Below are 20,715 nucleotides of genomic sequence, written 5' to 3' on the forward strand. Positions count from 1 at the left end.
GATGAATATATTGAATAGTACCAGTCCCAGTAGCAACCCCTGAAGGACTCCACTAGACACAGGCCTCCAACTAGACTCTGTCCCATTGACCACAACTCTCTGACTGTTCAAAAACATTCAGAAACTTGCCTTTCTCTGTTGAAAATATCTAAGAACTATTTTAAGAGCTTCCTACCCTGGGTGATCTATTGCCCATTTCCTGGCACCAGATAATATTAATTTTTAAAGAGTAACATTAGAACTACTACCTAATGGAAAAATTAGACCCCTCCTTCAGTTTTATTTCTGTAATTTGATATTTTACTTTATAAAGGCTCGAGATTGGTATTACCAGAGGTCATTACTCTCTGTCCACTGAGCTGGCATAAGTAAAACCTAGAGCATCACAGATCTCACGGCAAAACTGTATTCAGCTCTGTAAGTAAATCGTCTTTAAGTGAGAGGGCCATTCACTCACTGGTCTATATGCTGAGAAATGCAGCGTGGGCCAGTGCAAATGACAATGACAGTAATGTGACACAAAACTACACAAATCAGGTCAGCACCTCTGGGAAACAAAATTCTTCACTTTTAAAGTTAGGACACAATGAAACAAAGAAATAATCAATATAAGGCTACTTACTGAAGGGTTTTTACTCAGCCCAACTTCCTGACCACATAGAGAAAGGACATGCACCAGCTTTTCCTTTGTCCTTTTCTAGAAAAAAAGATGTTTCTCAAATGAGCATTTTTTTAACCACTTATTCTCCTGGTGGCTAGAGACATACATTAACAACTTTTAAATAGTAGGAACCAACTGAAGAATTTGTTATTAAGTGCTCAAAGGTTTGCTTTCAGAGCAACTATGCATACAAGGAAACATAAAAATAGCTGTTAATGATTGTGGTGTTTATTATTTTTAAATCAGCCTATTAATTCCATTGAGCATAATAAGGAAACACTGGATCCTATGCATTACTTCAAAAGGACAGTTCAGAAGCTCAAAATTAAGCACATGCATAATTATTTTTTGCAGAAGTGGTGCCTGAGTCACTGCTTAGATAATCTGCTATATTAAAAAAAATAAGCAATAAATACATTTATTCTGTATGGTTTTATTTTAACTGGCAGATAACCAAAATCAATAAGGTAATTAAATATAACTTTCTGGTAAATTGTTTGAGGGAATTCTTTTTATCTGATTTCCCAAGAAAACAACACTTGGAAAGTTGCACATGCTGTCTACCTACTCTCCTTGCTAATATCTGAACTCACCTGCCATTCTTAGCTAAATCTGACCTAAACTTAGAGGTCTTAAAGAGATGCATTTCCTGCAGGTTGAAAGAAAAACATTGGCAGGATAGAAGAGAAACATACCTCAGTCCATTTCTGAGTCCAAGAAAGACATTCAGCACACACAGTCAGATGCTGTGCTGCCACTGCCACTGCCCCAGCCAGCCAGGAGCACAGCACAGGGCACAGAGAGCACAAGAATTTAAGAACTTCAGTGTGCATTAAATCAGCTGCTCCAGTGCAACTTGTTAATTAATAGTGGGATGGATACTTAGAAGTTGTTTACCTGAGAGTACTGAGGTCTCTTCCAGCTCACAGGAACAAGGACATTGGAGTTAGATCCTGAAGAGGTTGAAGAAGTGCTTCGGGTGACAGCCATTGCCCTGGGTTTACCATCTCTTCCAGAAGAACTCTGCAGCTCATCATACCGTCTCCCAATAATTGGAGTCTTAAAGAGAGAGTAATTATTCACTAGTACTATGTTCCAGGATGAACTTATAATGGAGCTTATTGCTTCAGCTGCAGGGAAAGATTACTCTGAAGATCATATATGGGGGTAAAACAAGGAGTGCACTAATGTTCATGTCATTTGGTATGTATGTTATTTTCCACTGTGAATGTCTCAGTGTTAATTGCCAGTAACTAGTAGCTAGTGCTTATGTTCATGAATAACTACTACTCAAAGCCACTGTCAAACTAGTTTCTAACATAAGGACCAGCAAAAAACCCAGAAAGCTTATGAAATTTACTTCAAATCCACATTTCTTACACATGTTTTTTAACACATTAAGAGTGCTGAATACTCTGGCCCTGTTCCAACAAACATTAAATTGCTTTCTTGAATTGATAATAGGATGCTCAGCATTTTCTAGAATTATACCTACATGAAACAGCAAGAAGACAATACAAATAGTACAAGGTGCCTGTTTTTATTTCCTTTTAACCTCTAAGTCTCATGACTATCTACATGAAATAGTCTATAATGCTGCAAACAGTCGTCCAGGTTCCTAAGTGTAAACTGCCTGTTAAAGTCAATAGGACCATTCAGTTCCATAGAGTTAAAAAGTCTACAGGGTTTGCAGGATAAAGACTGCTGTAAAAGAGTTCAGTCAGAAGTCAGACAGTACTCCTTTAAAGGACATACTTCTGAGTTCAACAGCTACAGAGAACATTGGCATCCAAGTATAAAAAGCTTGGAGGGAGATTTTATAAATACAGTATACTTGTATATTACAGTTGGCATAATTGCAACACAGCTTTTCCACCAGATAATTTTAAATACAACTAATAATTCCTTCACAAAAAAAAAAAATCTAGTAAAAATCCAGAAAAAGCCCACCAGCATGAGTTACTAAATAATGTCACTATGGATTGAAAATAATTTAAGAGACTTTCAGTTTGGTAATTTGACTTTCTTTCCCAATTTTTCAGCTTTCTTAAGGAGCTGCAACATGTTTTAGGATTATGAAATAACAGAAATAAGGTTTTAAGTAGGAGATATTACAAACAGTACCTCTGAAATATCAAAATGAAACTCTAAAGTCTTCCCTGGTAGCTCCTTGGAGGCACTGTTCCACACTCGATGTATTTCCATTTTTGAAAGATCACTGTGTTGATAGGACGGTAAAACTAAACTGGCAGAACGAGAAACTACCAACTTCAGGATATTCAAGGCTTCTCTCCAGTGAATGCTCTAGAAATAGGCATATTTAATCAGTAAGCAGAAAGAAAGATTCACACGCATTCAAGATTATTTATATTTTACAGTAATATTTTTTGCCATATAATAAAAATGTGGCATTGGAATATTACTATTCTTTCTCTCTCTTGGCCAGTGACAAGGCACATACTTGCAGAGTCATTTCTACAGCAGAGATTAAGACTTGCCTAGGCTGTCATTGTTAGAGAACTGGCCTGCAACATGGGAGACCTGAGTGCAAAGCCAACTTGGCAAAGGATTTAAAATCTCCTACCTGAATGCCTTAATCAGTATGCATAATGTAAGGGTCATTGCAGAATCCCCATTTAACTGAGAAGATGACTTGACACAGACTCTTTACAGCTGTGAATTTCTAGTAAAAATATGTGTTTTCACTTGCCAAGAATTAGGTGCAGAGGACTCTGAAGGGAAGTGCTTATGCCATATCTAACCCATGCTAATAATTAAAAAGAGTGGTCAGTCAGGGTCTGCCTGCTATGAAGCTCGCCCCCGATGCAGTGTGGCTGCAGCTGAACCCTTCCCACACAGTGAACACACAGTTGGGCCTCTTATCTGGGGACCTGCAGTCTGTCAGGCATCAGGATGTTTATAAACTAGATATCACACTGGACAGTTGCAGTCCTCCATGTTAATCTAGTCTTAAATTCTGATAAAGAAAAGCAACTTATGACTGTAAATATTGTTAATTTCCTATGTAAATATAAAGAAGATATGGTATTTACCTGTACATATTTTTCAATGGTTTTTAGCACTTCCATGTTAAACTGTTTCACAGGAATAGCTGACAGGTCCATATAACTAAGAAGACTGTAGATCATCTGTAAGAGGGACTGCTGCATACTGGGAAGGCCCTTTTCTAGTAGCTGTTAAAAAAAACCCAAAAAACACCTAAATTTTGAGACACTTCTTATGGAAAAAGCTACTAGTTTCATGAATACATCTGTACTATTAATCTCTCTTCACTCACTGATTTTGCAATGCCATTTTACAATCATTTCTCAAGTGATGATGATACAAGTGAGAAATAAAAAAGAGCTTTAAGGTGAGAGCCAAATGCTAGCCTGTTTTGATAACGAAACATACATTTTATATGTGCCTGCCCTAACTTATCCAGAAAACACATTCAGCAGTTGAGTAAACTGGCAGGTAAAAATTTACACTGTAATTGGGGAAGCACATCCAATAAAAACAGAGAGTATCATTTTATTTCTACCTTTGTTGAAAGTCAGTGAGAAAAAATAAAACATGCTGAAGAAACAAAACTATTACTATTCAGACATCAGCCCGTATTCATCCAACTGCCAGTGCTCACCAGCTGTAACTGCCAAGGAAATATTTTCTGTTAAGGAGGAGATGGAGTCCCTGGGTGCTCTTACTGTAGAGGCTAATACAAAGAAGGGCTTGATCTAAATCCCAGAATTTGGGAACATCTGAGTGTAGATCCCGGAATACCACAATGAACCTTGGAAATGTAACTGTGCTCGTATATATACATGACAGGAATTCAGGAGGCATACAGACAGACATACTATGTTTGCACGTGTGTGAAATATCTGGGCCGAAAATTTCCTGGAAGGTAGCACCTTCTTTCATTGGTGACAGGTACTGACCCACCCTACAAATTTCAGAGGCAATCAGATGTTATTGATGGAGGTTACCAGAGGCTCAAGACTAGACTCTGTCCTTCTATTGAGGTGTCTAACACTGGTTACTAGAGATATTAGGATCTAGAAAACAATCACTCATAAAAATTCTATGCTGCCTCATGTCTTCCATCAGATAAAAATTTCAACTGTTATTCAAGTGGAGTCTAGTAATTTATTAGATGCCCTCAATGGCCTGAATGACAAGACTCCTCTTTTTATTGAATGAGAATGCTCCGTGCCAGCCAAAATGGAATGATCAAATAGGAGACACACCTATCTCATCCCGCTACATATTTTCTGATTTCTTTCATCAGTAAGAGTAGCAATTAGTGATTCATAGAACAAAGTAGGCAAATTCCATTAACAGCACAATAGGTGAAACTCACTATGCTTTATCTATTCCTCTACAAAAAAATATCAAGAATTTTAAAACTAAAAGTACTACATGGCAACCTGGTTTAGCCCATGGATACCTTTACCAAGAGATAAAATATGCCTAGCAATTCTTCTTCAAAACAGGGTTGTAGACTTTTTCTTGCCTTCCATGAGGATCTTGCAATGGAAGGTTTGATTCCTTCCTTGTAAATAGTTTATATGATCCAGCACATCAGCCATTATACCATTTCAGTGTAGGAATAAAGGATTAGGAGAAACTATCTGGATGAGTGAAAGAAATTTTTCTGTTCTTTGACAGAGGCTACTGCATCAGATAATCACTTTTGTGACAGGAAAAGGAATTCTTGGAAAATAATGGGAAATTTCTCTCTATTGCTGGTTAGAAAGCTGTTCTAGGAACTTTACCTCTGAGTGTGTCTAATTTCCACTCCAGTTTGTATAAATTTGTTGTCAACAGAATCCTTTGACTTAAACAGTTCTAGCCCATTAAACTCTCAACATTTGTGGACTGTGCCAGTTTTCACTTGTTCAGATGAGTATATGTGGTGGCTGATAGTCCAAGTGTGTACTGAAATACATCATGAATTTGTAATAAGAAAGAGTATATCAGTTTAAAAAAGAACAGCAACTTTAAAATGCATTTAGTGCAAAAAGAATTCTTTTGCTGCCAGAAGTAACAAAAATAGCAGCAAGATGGAGTTGTGGTAACACATCATTCAGATCAGCGAGTACCAGAACAAAGAGTTGCCACTGTATTTGTAAAAATAATTCATAACTGTTCTCAGACTTTTTTTTTTTTTTTTTTTTTTTTACTCACTGTTTTGAAGAACTGTGGATTCCTCTCTTGTTAGTGTAACTATCTGGGTCTTACCTGGGTTTAGGGTTTCACATCTCATTAGCAAAATCTGCCCCTTTCCTGAAGCAGCTACTAACCTAGAACTAGGTGCAGAGCACAGCCTGCTCCTCCAAGGGCTGCCTTGCCTGCGCTGGCTGCTGCTAGTTGATGCAACTGCTGGGGTGCTACTGCAGGAGACAGTTCCCTTTGCCCCTCCAAATCTGGCAGCAGGTGAGAAGAAATACTCAGCTCCTAGCCTATGTTAGTCAGTCAAATGTTTTCTGTGTTCACTGAGGAAATAAGGAAGGCATTTCACAAGCCATGTCCGATAGACAAGCCGTTAGTGGGATAATGTCTGATGTAGGACCTGCTTCCCCTTGCAACACAGATGTTTTAATCTCTAGTGATTCCTTGGATTTGAACAGGTTATGAATGCTCACACTTCTATCACAAGCAATCCTCTATCTAACAGGGAAGAAGAGGAAACATCTACCATAAGCACATTCCTATCCACTATGGGGTTTCTTGTCCTTTCTTCTGTGTTAATAGCATTAGCTATTTAAGTCCAAGCATGACCCTGGACTTAAATGATTCACTAGTTTAAGATGTCACCCACGTCAATTCAGATATGCTCCTAGAATGACTGTGCTCTCATAGTAAAAGGTTGGTTTTTAAAAATTAATACACAAAAATCTAATATAAAATCAAAGTAAGCTTTCAGTAATGTGTTTATATGCTGATTTTGGCAGTGGAGGTTCAAAGTTCTACTGCACTATTAAATAGTGATTTTTTCCTCATCTGTAGACTGACATGCCCAAGTATTTTTCTAGAAGAAATTATTGTTTTTCATGGATGGAGCTGTAATATGTAAAACTGAGTAAGGAGCACTGCTTGTCACTGTAAGGTTTGGTTAAGAACACAGTTGAAATGTCTTATTTTATGCCAGGATCATACCCCTAGATGACAAGCAATTACCTGTCATCAAATAGGTTAAATGCAAATTTTTGTCTCAATGGCAATAATCATGGCTTTTACCTTCTGCTGAGAGCATTTTTTCTCATAGTCTTAATAACTTGTAGTATAAAGTCCCCTTCTGAAGGTATACCAGTGTGTTTGGAGGGGTCACTGTTGCAACACAGATTGCCTTTGTTATTCTTAAGTACTGCATGTCTCACAATTTCCCCCAGGCCCAAACACTGGGGACTGAGCCAGGATTGTTAAAAGCTGGAGAGGCTCTGTAACCGATGGCTGTAACATTCAACTGCAGATTGCCCAGTGGGGCTGTTAACCCATTCAGCTTTACCTACTGACAGTATATCCCACAGCCAGTTTATAGGAGACAGGAGCACATTGTTTATCCTGGTATGGGGATTAACTTAGAAGAGAAGGGGAAATACATTCTGAATGCTGGAAAAAATCTTTTTCATGGCCACAGCAGGCCAAACAAGATGGTTTGTTGTCTCGCTCCTCCTCCAGACTGGCTGCTACCCTATGCCCATACAAATATTCCCCCAGACATGACTCAACACAGCTGCAGTCAATGTAAATACAGAGAAAGGAAGTAATACTTACTACTGTCATCCTGCAATGATGGTGCTATGTGAGGAATGTGCCTTAATTATGGTCAAAAACCTGCCTACTGTTAATACAGTGGTGTGGTGCCAATCTACAGCAAGGGGGAAGTGCAGAGGAGGAGTCTCCAGATTCACTCCTAAGGCCCTTTTGAGGGGAGTGAAATCAAGTTCAATGAATGACCTTTGTGGAGTGCTGCAGCACTAGTAACTGTATGTAGAGTACTGAAGGGAAAACAAAGGGGCAAACACTCTCCTAAGGCTGGGAAAGAAAAGGTGAAAGAATTTAAACTTCAATTTTTACAGCACTTGTTTATTAGGAATACAAGTTTCTGCTGCGAAAAAGACGTGACTCTGGAGAACTGAGTCCTTGTGTTTGAAAAGGTAATACTTCTGGAGAGTCTTTGAGTCTGACAACAGACTGAAAAACCTCATGGTCCTGTTTTAGTCTCCTACAGGAGAATCATGGCTTTCACCATCAGTCAAGATCTGATATGACTTTTTACTTAGAGTCTCCATATGCAGACAAGGTGAGGAACTGTAGCTGGATGCAGCAGCGCCAAGTTTGCTCTGAAGTCTGAGTGAGTGTGGGAGCACAGCCTGGCCTCTCAGGCTCTTGAAAATCTCTGAATAGCTAGTATCAGAGATGTCTGTGGAATTTCTGTAGATCCTCTGGCAGAGGGGAGAACGAATCTGCTCCAAAAAACAAAGCTGCTCTAAAGAAGCTAGTGAATTTATGTCATGAATACAGAACAGTCTTCTCCCTGGATGAGAGGGGGGACTGAAGGTAACTCACTACAGCACAGAAGTAAAGGGATAAATCTGAGAACTCTGTAAGAAAATGGTGTCCTGATACTGACCTGACACAGGAGGTAGAAGATCAAGTGACCTTAAGCTAAAGAGCAGAACTGAGCCTTGGCTCCACAGTAACAATACTGCATCAGATCTATACTCTACGCATGAGAAATGTTAGGAGTAAGTGATGAGCACAGGGGAAAACCTGGGCAGCAAGATGATCCCATTCAGCGTTAGAGGAATGCGTACAGATTTGTACTAAGAACCAGATCCTTATATAGCAGATGATATCTAATTTATGCTGCTAAACCCATTCTGGAATTAGTCCTTCTCTTATTTTCCTCAGTGGGATCTAAATAAATGTTGTCCAGTTTCTCTTTCACAGTGGAAAATCTGATGAGTGAAGCTGCTTTAAGATGCATCAGTCCCGCAGACCTTTGTTGTCTTTTGTTTTAATGTTCAATGTTGACTTCTTATAGTAATTCCCTTCCCTTCTGCTCATTTCTGCTTTCTACTCTTAATTGTAAATAACAGCTACAGAGAGCCGCCAGTAATCTGCAGGTGGACTTCAGCTTTTTGAGTTGTTAGGCAACAGAAGAGTTAAAACATTAAAAAATCTTTGAAAACTTACCTCAGCCAAATACGTAACCATACTCAAAGTAGTATCAGCAAATGCTTCATGAAGGTAACGGCAAACCACATTCACCCAGGTAGCACAGTCCCTTGTATAGCTGTGTGTTTTATAAAGGGTCATGACATGTGCAAGATTTGATAGCTTGGGGTTCTTCTCCTCCAAACAAACCTAATTAAATATAAATGTCAAAACACATTAAGAACAAGGCAACTGCATTTACAGGGTTTGGGGATGTACAAAAGAGTAAACAACTTTGATACCTGAGCAATCCTTTCAGCTATATCTTTACAGAACTGGTTTGGACTGTCAAAATGCTGAATTAAATGGGGCAGGAGACACAAAACATTCAGTGGAAATCCTAGAACAGGAAAATACAGAACAAAATTTGTATTTTGGACACTAAGAGCTACAGTGATCTTCAAGTTGGTGTTTCATGGGAGATCACAGTTTCAATATTATATTAGGTGTAAATCCAGACAAACTCTGTGAAGATGTTCATGCCACTGGCCATGCTACATTTGTCTTAAAGGGCCCCTAATTTGAAAACCCAGTATATCATTTAGGGAACAGTACTGTTATAAAGCATGGACCTATTTCTGCAAACACTACCGCACGAGCAGGTATTTACAGGACAAAATATCTAACAAAAGTATGAATTTTATTCCTGTTATAAGAGTATGTTTATCTTTTCCATTTAACTGGCTTATTGACAGTCTTAACTGGTGGCATTTCCATTACTACTGCTAAATTACAAAAAGAAATTCAGGAAGTATTGATAAATGAACAACAGTTTTGGTCAGGCTGCCAGGCACAACTTCTATTGTTTCATACAGTTCAAGTTAATAATAATCATGAAACAAAATTCTGATATAACGTCAGATGAGACTGCTCAAATCAGTGTTTTTGAAGCTAGCAGATGGCTGCAGTGCCAAATGCCAGCTGCTGTCATTAGCATAAGGGCTCTGTCTGGAGCTGGGATTCAGCTCTTCTGCACCAACTTATCAATCAAGGTAGCTGATGAACTATAGCACTGACTGTAATGGGGAGCTGTAACAAAAGCTGCTCCAGTTCAGGCGGGAGCTCAGAAGTCAAGAAATTGTATCTGGACACAATCTCTTTTTGAAAAGAAAGAATCTGATCTATGAAAATATCTTTCTAACCATTTATTCCCTCTTGTTCTACACAATTAAACAAGGTGCCTAAGTTAGGGGTGTAATTTCCCTTTGCCTCCACTATACCCAGGGAAAAGAAAAAGATCCCTTAGATGGTACCGTCACAGCCCATGTGTGAATTGTGCAACTGAAGTCTGCAACACAGGCACCACATGGGTACTTAGACATGGGCAGGCTGTTCATGGCATTCATCCCCTTACTCTCTGTCTGAGTTTATTATAACCTCATTCACTAAAGTGCTGTTGTAGTTTATCTAAAAAGTGTATGAGTTTTCAGTATCTATATTTCTAGGAAAAATGCCATGAAGTACTAATTTAAAATCAAATATTTGCAATATTCTGAAAACAATTCAATGGAAAACATGGCCAAAACAGGTTCTAGAAAATTTGACAGTATCTTCTCTCATATGTTTATTTTGTCAGCACTCAGAAACTTTATATGCTGCTAAGCACTAGCAATGAAATGTGAAATAATATACGACCACTCTCCTCCAAAATCGCATTGTGCAATAGATTCACTTTTCACAAACATGTTATATTGTTATGATATTTCCAAAAAGCCCACCCAGCTCAAAGCAAAAGTACATTATTAGAAGAGAAAGAAAAAATGTCAGCTTTTGTTTTGTGTAGATCGCCTAATGAGGTCTGTCATCAAATGTCAAAGCAATGGAAACTGAAAGAGAGGAAAGTATACTGGTTTTACCTATAGCTTGAGAGGAATCCACCATGGATATTCGAGACACTGGTGTCAGCAAACTAAAGAGCTGTAGTGTGAGATCAGTGGTAGTAAGGGAGGTGAATCCTTTCAGGAGTAGCTGCTGAAGTCCTGAGAAGTCTGCCCACTTCAGCTGCCCTTGTAACTTCTCTAACTTCTCCCGGTTTTCAGCTTTATCTAGTGGCAAATGAGCCAGAAGTTTATTCAGCAATCGCAATGCCATTAGATACTCAAACTCAAAATCTGATTCCATCAAAGCCACAGCAACCCAGAAGATGGTGGCCAGTAGGTTGGTTGGATTGTTAATATGAGATGGGTCAGTGAGACTGTCCTTTAGCGAAGATGAACTTCTGGTTTTAGAGGACAGGCCTTGTTGGGTGCAAGCCTGAATTCTGTCCAGCGTGGCACTGCGCGGTGGGTCTGAGGACTTGTCCACATCTCCAAACTTTTTAGGTACAGAGAAGCTCCTCTGGTGTCTGCTTCTTTCAGCAGTGGCTGTGTTACTGCTTGCAGGATTCACATTCAGCTGTCCTGTGCTCTTCCGGTTTGCAGTCAGTTTGGTGCTTGATGTTAAATCTGGAGAAGATGAACTGAACCCAAAATACATAACATAAATTGCAGTGTGTGAATGCACAGCTTGAAATTTGGACATATTGGATGCAAGTTAAATATTTAACAAACTGTAAACAAACATCTCAATAGGAAAAGTAAATCACCACACTGTCTATTGCAGCCTGTGTTTTTTTTTCCAGAAGTGTCCACAGACATGACTGAAGAGAGGTTTATGTTGTACCGCACCAAACCAGAGCAGGATAGCCTGCAGTCTAGATAGGTAAGAACAACATGGGGACAGGAGATACATAGCTGTGAACTGACTTGTGGAAATGCCCATATTATGGGGCAGTGATAGAACTGAAAACAATTTTGGTCTTTAAAATGCCTTCATCAGTGGAGCAAACCCCAAACTTGGTACAGCTGGTAGGCGAAATGCACAATGGCTTACTGGCTAATGTGAGAACTGTGAGCAGAAAAGCAGCATATCTCAAGCAGAACCCCAAATATGCCACATAAGCCTTAAGAAACCTGCCATGTGGCTGCCTAGGTTCTCGTCAGTACAGGCCCTTCAAAAACCTTGTTGTCTTTGCATCCTCCCCTGCCAGCATCCTAAGATCTCTTCCAGATGGTTTACAGAAAGCAGAGATGTTTCAATTTCAGTGACTGATGCCTCTTCATGGACTATCAGGTGATGATCCAGACAATCCCTGGATCTAGAATACTGTGTCCAGTTCTGGGCTCCCCAGTTCAAGAAAGATGGGGATCTTCCACAGAGAGTCCAGTGGAGGCCACAAAGATGATGAGGGGCCTGGAGCACCTCCCGTATGAGGAAAGGCTGAGAGAGCTGGGACTCTTCAGCCTGGAGAAGAGAAAACTGAGAGGGGATCTTATCAATGTCTATAAATACCTGAAGTGCAGGGGACAAATGGATGGGGCTGGGCTTTTTTCGGCAGTACCCAGTAACAGGACAAGGGGCAGTGGGCAAACACTGGAACACCAAAAGTTCCAGACAAAGCTAAGGAAAAACTTCTTTACTGTGAGGGTGACAGAGCACGGGAACAGGCTGCCCAGAGAGGTTGTGGAATCTCCATCTCTGGAGATGTTCAAAACCCGCCTGGACGCTTTCCTGTGCAACCTGCTCTAGATGTACCTGCTTTGGCAGGAGGGTGATGATCTCCTGAGGTCCCTTCCAACCCCTGCGATTCTGTGATTCTGTAATATTCCAAAAAACATGTTCCTTCCCAGATATATTTTCAAGTATATGGTACAAAGGTGAAAAAAATACAGTATTTTTAAAGGATGTTAAAGTAAGTTATAGCCAAGCAGCAGCAAGGCAGAATTTACAATGCATTGTAAAGTTCCATTAGCTCTATCAATGTTATTTCAGCTATTGCAAAATTTGTCTGAGATGTGCTCTTAGTCTAGTTCTCTGAAAGTTACAAATAAACTCAGTCTTATCAAAATAATTTTATGCTGTCAGACTGCAGAACTGCACAGTTAATGCCATGAGACACTGAAAAAGATATAGTTAGGAGAACAGGCTCTTACCGTGATAACACTGTCAAAAGATCACTGTTCTTCAAACAGTCAGACAGATTATCCACAGCAGCTTCCAAAGTAAGTAGTGCCTCCATTACATACCCCTGTCAATGCATGAGGTTAACTATTTCAACAAATACATTCAAAACTGTGAACATTTAGAAAACTTCAGTTCATAAAAGGAATAGGCATCATAGTTATAAAACCTATAACTTTACCTGAAAAAGGAACAACATCCACATCAATGACACTGCCCTGAACATTAAAATGTCACTACAAATGTGTTTTACTTTCTGCCTCTGAATGAAGGCATGCAACAAGGGCACATATCTCATCTGGGGACTAGTAATGGCATACAGAACCTCTGACTTGCAGGTCACTGATTTAAATGCTGCACAAGCAGTTGTGACAGAATATTACTGTCATCTTGTGGCAGTTTCATTACCTTAGTAAAATATGGAGGTGATGTCAGTCTATTTCTTACTAAGAGCTAGTACTCTTTATCAAGTCTTGAATCTCACAATAAATGGGCTCTGATTTCAGGAAAGAACAGTCTGTTTAGCTAAACCAAGTGAACATCATAGCTCACTAAGAAAGGACTGGATCAAATTAGGTCAATGTAAGTTTTGTATTGTTATGGATGTTGTAGATTTCTTTATTCCAAAAGATGTTAACATTTGAGAAATGAGGTGGTGTCTACTCCATGTTGTCAGATTACCTCAGCAGATAGGATCATGGGATCCTTAAGTACAAATTAATGATGTGAAAAGGGAAAAAATGGTCATCAAAAAGATTTAATTTTGAGTGACATTTACTAGATTTTTTCTAGTTGTTCTCTTTAGAGCTATATAAGATTGTAACACCCAAATGAAGTCTTTGATAAAGTATGTATGGATTCAGTAAACTCAGAGGTAATGTGTCCTAAGGCCATATTCTATTTTGCACCACTGGACTCCAGAACATCTTGTTAAAATGGTAATTTTAAATTAAATATACATTAAATCAACAGTATCAAGAAGCATTATGTACACATGCATGCATACCTGAATCTCATCTCCATGCTCTCCAATAACTTCCACTAATCTTGACAGGAGGTCAGACAATGCATGTGCAGAAAGTGGCTGCTTTAGGGCCCTGAATATCTGGAAAGAGCGACCTGCGTAATGTCTTGAAGAGCTCGAAAGAGCTGTTTGTAAAGCAACTTCACTCAGATGATGCTCCAAATGAAAACCTAAGCAAAAGAACAGTATGTCATAACAAGCTGAACCAACTCTGTGGAGAGGACATGCACTGTAGTGTATCTTGCAAACTCTGTGAGAAAGGGAGATGCAAAAATGTCTGATTTTGGGAGAATTTCCCACTGTTTACATTTATTTAACATAGAATGTAAGAAACTAAACTGCAAAACTAAAATTCTGAGTTTGCAAATATTTGTCAGCAAAAACTTGAAATTCTTCATCTGATGCAAATTTGTTTTACAATTTCTGGACAAACTTTGAAGCCATCTACTATTCTTGCTGGCACTAACACAGTGCCTTCTGAACATTTCCCAAACCTAAAGCCAAGCTGAATTAGAAGTCTTTCTATTAGCTTCAGTAGGCTTTGGATGAGATCTTAAATATAAACACTGATGCTGCATTCTGCTTTGATCTTGGAAGACATTTAATTAGTGACTGTGTTGGTTTTCAAAGTACAGTCACTACATTTCCTAAGCTCTAAAAACATAATACATTAGAACCAAACTTTAATTGCTAGAAGAAATTTAACAAAGTATATTTACTTAGTGACTGTGATATATATTACCAACAGGATATAGAGCAGTTTTTATCTGTGGAATCAATAAAAAAACCTTTCTACCAACAGCTTTGAAGAAATGTTCAATTTAACGTTCAGCCACAGTCCAATCTAACATGATTTTTTAAAGCAATTCTTTCATATGTCATGCATCCTTGTTAAGACATACAATATGTTGTGCTTCTGCATAAGCAGATCTCCTAAATCACTGGATAAACATTCAGTGTGACCTTGAGGGAATATTCTTTTATTTATGAAAGGAAAAAAAAAATTACTACCTGACTTGGAATCTTTAAATACCGATACAACATGACGCAGAAAATTAGTGAGCTGTTCAGCACTCTTGGTGTTCTGATTTTTGGGTGTGATATCTTCATGGCACCAAAGTGGACCAAATGCCCTTAAAGAAATGCATAACAAAGTGCAAAATTTCTTTGAATTATCTGAAATAAACGTAATCAGTTAAAATATATAAACTGTAAAGGCAAATATATATTTCCAGGGCCATAGCCTGGAAAACATGCAACTGAACAGAATTTTATGAGCAAAGTACAAACAAATAAATAACTATTCCTATGCCGTATTTTACAAAACCTCTCTGTTAAAATATAAATCATACCATTTAGAGAGCAGCATTTTAAAATCCTTGTTTTTAAATTTAATATTGCACCTAGGATCTACTGGCTGTAGTTGGTAGTGAATATTAGTTTCACCATGGCCTTTCATTATGCCCTGTACACTTCCTATCTAATTTTATAATAATAAAATTGTCTTCTTCCATTAGTTCATTGTTGAAAACAATGCTATCAGTCAATTAAACTTTTCACTCCTATCAGGCTGTTGTTCCTGACACTGTAATGCTTTTAAGTACTTACCTTCTTCTGTAGGTATCAATAAAAGAGGAATGGGAGTCTGTAATTACTATAAAAGCTCAGTCATCTTCCTTTGAGTCTTTTAAGCTGCTACAGATAATTGCATAGAAGACATGAAAATATGCATTTTGAGTATGAATATAACCGCTGCTTATCTCCATTACCTGGTTGTCAGAAACTCAATTAATTTGTTGGCTTTCTCATCTGTTTCGGCAGCAGTGTCCATGTCCTCAACCTCTTGTGTAATCTGTGGGAGATTTCCACTGCTGCCTCCCAGACTGATACTGGAGGAGGTGGAGCTGGAGCTCAAGCCGGAGTCTGGCACTGGAGACAACTGGTATTCCCGCAGAAAGTCAAAGCCACCTGCCAGCAGAAAGGGTGGAGATAAAGATGGAATGCACTGTTGGGCCGGCATTACAGACAAAAGCAACTGCCAAGCTGCTCTTTTCAGAGCTAGCAGCAGAAACCTTCTACTGGGAAAGATGGGGAAAACCTGTAGAACACAACAACCCTCAACTGCAGATGGGAGTGAAAATGGTACTCTGTTTTTAAACGTGCAGAATCCAATGTACAATGAAAAATAAAGTCAAGATTTTTTTTTTTACTGCATGAGGGCTACAGTACTTGAAAAACAAATGTTTAATGGCATTTTACAGTCAGAACTATGTCTTTCTGTAATGTGAACTTTGAAGTTGGCTAAGTACATGCAAAGTTCAGCTCACTTCTCTGGGCCGATCTGATGAGGAAAAAAACCTCTGCAGGGTGGAATTTTTAGGATAGTGATGTCCTAATTTTACAGATTTAATGGAAATTGAGACACAAATGTTTATGTCTTCTGTTCATCACCTTTAGTAACTGTAAACACCAGACTACTCACATCAAATACTTTCAGCATTGATATTAAGCATCTGACTAAGAGTTCTGCTAGATCTTGCAGATCTAAAGCTTGCCACACAATTTCAGAGCTGGAATTAGAAACTAAGACCTGTTTTCTTAAGGTTAGACTGCTAATCATCTTAGGCTGCATCTCCAACAGAAAAACTGTTCTTGTAAGAAGACTGGGAGCAGGAGTGGCCTCTCCACTGACAAAATCCACTGCAGGTCAGGAGACTCTTAATTTAGTTGCCTGACAGTATGTGGAATGAACCTGAGCCTACATATTTTCAATTAGGATTGTTTGCTATAGCTATTCACCCACATTCTTTATATTAGTTGTTAAATAAGAACCCAAATATAAAGTTTTGGTAACTTCTTGGACTTAAGAGGCACAGACACAGGGTAGCATTTACGTTTTTCAGACACAGGAATGAAAAGTTTTTCATTTTGACAGAAAAGCAGGAATACAATTTTAATGTAAGAATTTTATTCTGTATTTAATAATTAATGGATATGCATTGGAAAAGAGATCCACAGAATTCAAGATGGGAAATTCATGTGTGAGGTAATTTTTCACTGACTTTATTCAGAATGAAACCTAAAAAGGCCAAATTAATTAATTGATCTGACATACGTATCTCTTCTTCTCATTACTTTAAAACATTTTTTTGTATGATGTGACATACGTGTCTCTTCTCATTACTTTAAAACATTTTTTTGTATCTCATAAAAATAATAATCAGTTATCAAGTAATATTCTTTATATAGCCAAACTATTTATTACTTTTGGTTATATTTCTATGGAACCACAGAAATGCCTCTAATTTGATTATCTCTCTTTTTCTTTTCTCACTGTCTGGTAAAGTTCCTCACCCTCTCCCAGAAAACTAATCCTACCTCCATAACTGTACACTGGTACTGTGATCCCTTCGAATCTCAACAGTATGCTTGCTTTTTGTAATACTACAAGATAATAATAAGTCTAGAAAGTTGCTTTCTACAAACTGTTCCCAACCAACTCCTTAAAACCAGGTAAATTGCTAAAAGTTAACAGAACACCTGTCTCAGCAGAGGTCTGAAGTAAGCTTCCTAAAGCAGAAACAGATTCCAGGACAGAAATGAAGTGTATCTGTGATATAAAGGATGGTGTATATCATGTGAAATTTAACTTAATAATGGAAATTCTGAGCTGCATATTCTTGCTGTTCTTCTTGTGTTGGAATTATTTATTCATTTCTTTTGAAGGCTGAAGAGTGATTGCCCTCATTTAAAGCAGTCCTGGCTCCCTGAGGGGAAAGTTAGGAAATTATTAGCCATATTAATGTTTAAAATTCTATATGATGTATTTTGCCTCACATCAGATAGCTTTCTCACTATCTTGAAAAGTTATCAAGTAATAATTTGGTTGCATCTCTAGGGTAGTTCACATGGAATTAATATTAATGGCAACTGTTCATTTTGCCACTTTATCGTTTCAATTTGTCAAAATTGTTTTATTTTAGGAAAGTAATCTTGACATCCTATTTTCAAAAACCTCATGATCTAATGCAACGTTCTTCTCTTTTGCTTTATTACCTGTATAAAGATATTCAGGCAAGTATGCTGGTTGTACTGTCAGAGTCTTGATCTCATTCATCTCTCTTGTCTGAAGAAGCACTGATGCAATGGCTTGATAGTTGCTATTGCAAGACAATGCAATCAAAAGGTGAAGCAGTAACTTTTTACTGTGTTCAAAGACCTCAGGACGGTAATGGTCAAGACCTAAAAGAAAAGGTTACAGCAATCACTGGATATGAAGTAATAATAAACAACTTGACATTCCATAAATAACAGCAAAAATTCCAAGGCAGTTCATGGGAACAGTGCAAACAAACAAAATATGCCGTATTTCCAGACACAGTTACTAGCGTTTTTACTTCAAATGGATGTGTATATTTAGTTTCTAGACTGAAGTGCCATAGAGGAGGTACAAAACAATGTGTGCAATACAACTTTATGCATTCTGTCTCACTGTAGTGTTAATTTGGCAGGGCTGGAAAACCTGTAAAAATGACAAATTCTTGGTGGTGGTTGTAATTTCATTTCTTACCTCAATTTCTGGCTTTCTTGCACAGACATCAGTTTTACAACAAGTACAAACTGTAAGAGGTACAAACTTTAAAAAAACCTACCAGTGAGTAGCATGAGAAATTAGCCACTAGCTCAGGGTGCAGTACTGAAACCAAAGGTCTAGCACTGAAAGAATCTGGTTAGCACTAGTGCTGTTTGTAAGATTTTAACACAACCTGAATAAATACAAAATTTCAAATATAAAGGAAACAGATCATTGTAAAATAAACTGTAAAATAAACTCTGTGGTAGTAAGCTCTTTTCAATTTTATTTTAGTATCTTCTAGGCTATTTACAAATATTTTCTTCTGTTTAGGAGTAGGTTCAGCACTGAAAAATTTGTTTTCTTCTTCAGCTCCTCTCTTCTCAGAATATATTTCTCTTTAAAAAGCAGCTCCTTCATTACTCTAAGTGGTAGCAGCCAACAGGTCTTTCACGTCAGGTGTTTTCTAATACACTCAAGTCACGCTGGTTCTTGTCTGGCCTGCAAAAATGAAGCTGCTCATACTGCCATAGTCTGAACAATGTGTCTTTGGCTCCTATGGGCAGGTCTTTGGAGGTCCTTTGTCTTACTCATCTGCCCATAGCCTCCTCCAAATGAACAACAGCCAACTTGCCCACCTCTTCTGCAGCTTCTTCAGGTTTCTGCTCCTATTCTCAATTTCCTTCCTCCTGCTAGGAGATAATGAACCCATCCTACCCTGTTCTAACATACACTGAAAAGGACATAACAAGTTCTTTGATCTGAAAATAAATTCTATATTGGCAGCACATGTGACTGAAATCCTGTTAAACCCTAGGGTTTTAAGATTGACATAAATGTGCTAACTATGAAGTGAGAAGGACAGTTCAGTCTTTGTGCCTGTCCACTGCTGGACCCTTCTTAAACTTGGAAGAGTTCCTGAGAGGGTAAACTTCTCTGACCTGGACACATTTCCGTGGGAAGGGAGTCTAGCTGCTCAACGCATTTCACACTGGTTGCAAAAGAGGTTTTAAACAGCAGCGCTTTTCTTTTCATGCACTACTGAGACATGCAGGTTCACACCAGCAGTCTGCCTCTCTAGTTCACTGTCGGTATTACACACCAGACAATAGTCTGTTAAACACAAACATTGCAAAATTCTTTCATTTTAGTATTTTCTCACCCCTTCCAATAAATGGAAGGATACAGGCTTTCCAGCTAGCCACTATACCAGTTTCTGGTTTCCTTTTTGGTCAGATGCTGTCTGCTCACATTCCAACAGGACAGAAATACTTCATTTTCAATCACATGCATACATCCTGACACCATCACAACAGAGCTCTACTACAAAATGTAGAAGAATTTTCCACAGAGGTTATTAACAACTGCAGAGAAACAGAACTTGAAGCCTGGAGGCTGTGATCTCATTTTAGTTACCACTAAACCAGTTACATTTAGCTTTAATTTCACATTTGAGAATTGAAAGTTCTTACCCAAGGGACTGTCTCCAATGGTATTAATAAATTTCTGTTTATTTCTTATGAAATAATGTAATGTTGAAACATTATTGCATTAATACATCAGTAAAGATATTTTTATAATGGATTACTAATATCATAACTCCGTTTCTGCATATGTTTATTTGTATGGCTCCCTGATGGCTCCTTAAAGCTGTTTTAACTGAAGTGACCATCCTGCTGCATACTACTCCTGTCTTAAGGTCTTCATTTATTCTTGCAGAATTTCTAACTGTAAGCACCAGTTTCTTACGCTTGGTACAAATCATACTAAAGACACTGCTTGATCAGTTGATGGTTATTGATTTGATTCATACACTTATTCAGTTCTCTTTCAGCTCTCTCTTACACTTAGAAAGTTCACAACAATATAAAAAAGAAGCAAAAAATTGTTATGGACAGTCACAAAATAGATTTAACTTCTAAGTGAAAGATATATGTGAAATGTTGTATTGAAAGTGACCCTGGAAGCCCCATTCAACACAGTTCTGGCTGTTATTCTTGTGTTTCATAAGAAGTTTTTTGAAATCAATGTGCTAGTATGCAAAACTTGAGTATTTGATGAGTGTGCATTTTCCAAAAAAACCCTATTTAATAAAAAAATTTCAAACAGAACAGTTGGTAACACAGTAGCAGAAAACGAGACTGAGGTGTCTTTTCAACTGTATACTGAAGTGTATCACATATATTCTACCATTGTGCTGTAACCTCCCAATTTAATCTTTTTTGCCTGCTG

General features: G+C 38.1%; 1 protein-coding gene across 1 annotated transcript in view; it reads right to left on the reverse strand.

The window, feature by feature from the left end:
- Positions 1-622: 622 nt before the first annotated feature.
- The window catches only part of FRY (FRY microtubule binding protein), a gene marked incomplete at its 3' end in the record, with an annotated part of 132,062 nt that continues 111,969 nt past the window's right edge, over positions 623-20,715 (reverse strand). Inside the window, exons 39-50 of the mRNA XM_010172653.1 lie at positions 17,967-18,152; positions 15,680-15,878; positions 14,922-15,043; positions 13,893-14,080; positions 12,859-12,953; positions 10,744-11,345; positions 9,130-9,227; positions 8,867-9,037; positions 3,715-3,855; positions 2,786-2,965; positions 1,559-1,720; positions 623-697 (exon numbers count right to left, since the gene is read on the reverse strand). Of these exons, the coding sequence (XP_010170955.1) occupies positions 623-697; positions 1,559-1,720; positions 2,786-2,965; positions 3,715-3,855; positions 8,867-9,037; positions 9,130-9,227; positions 10,744-11,345; positions 12,859-12,953; positions 13,893-14,080; positions 14,922-15,043; positions 15,680-15,878; positions 17,967-18,152 (2,219 nt within the window). The remainder of the gene's footprint in view (positions 698-1,558; positions 1,721-2,785; positions 2,966-3,714; positions 3,856-8,866; positions 9,038-9,129; positions 9,228-10,743; positions 11,346-12,858; positions 12,954-13,892; positions 14,081-14,921; positions 15,044-15,679; positions 15,879-17,966; positions 18,153-20,715) is intronic.

The sequence above is a fragment of the Antrostomus carolinensis genome, unplaced genomic scaffold, assembly GCF_000700745.2.
Source record: "Antrostomus carolinensis isolate BGI_N321 unplaced genomic scaffold, ASM70074v2 scaffold16207, whole genome shotgun sequence".
Classification (NCBI taxonomy): domain Eukaryota; kingdom Metazoa; phylum Chordata; class Aves; order Caprimulgiformes; family Caprimulgidae; genus Antrostomus; species Antrostomus carolinensis.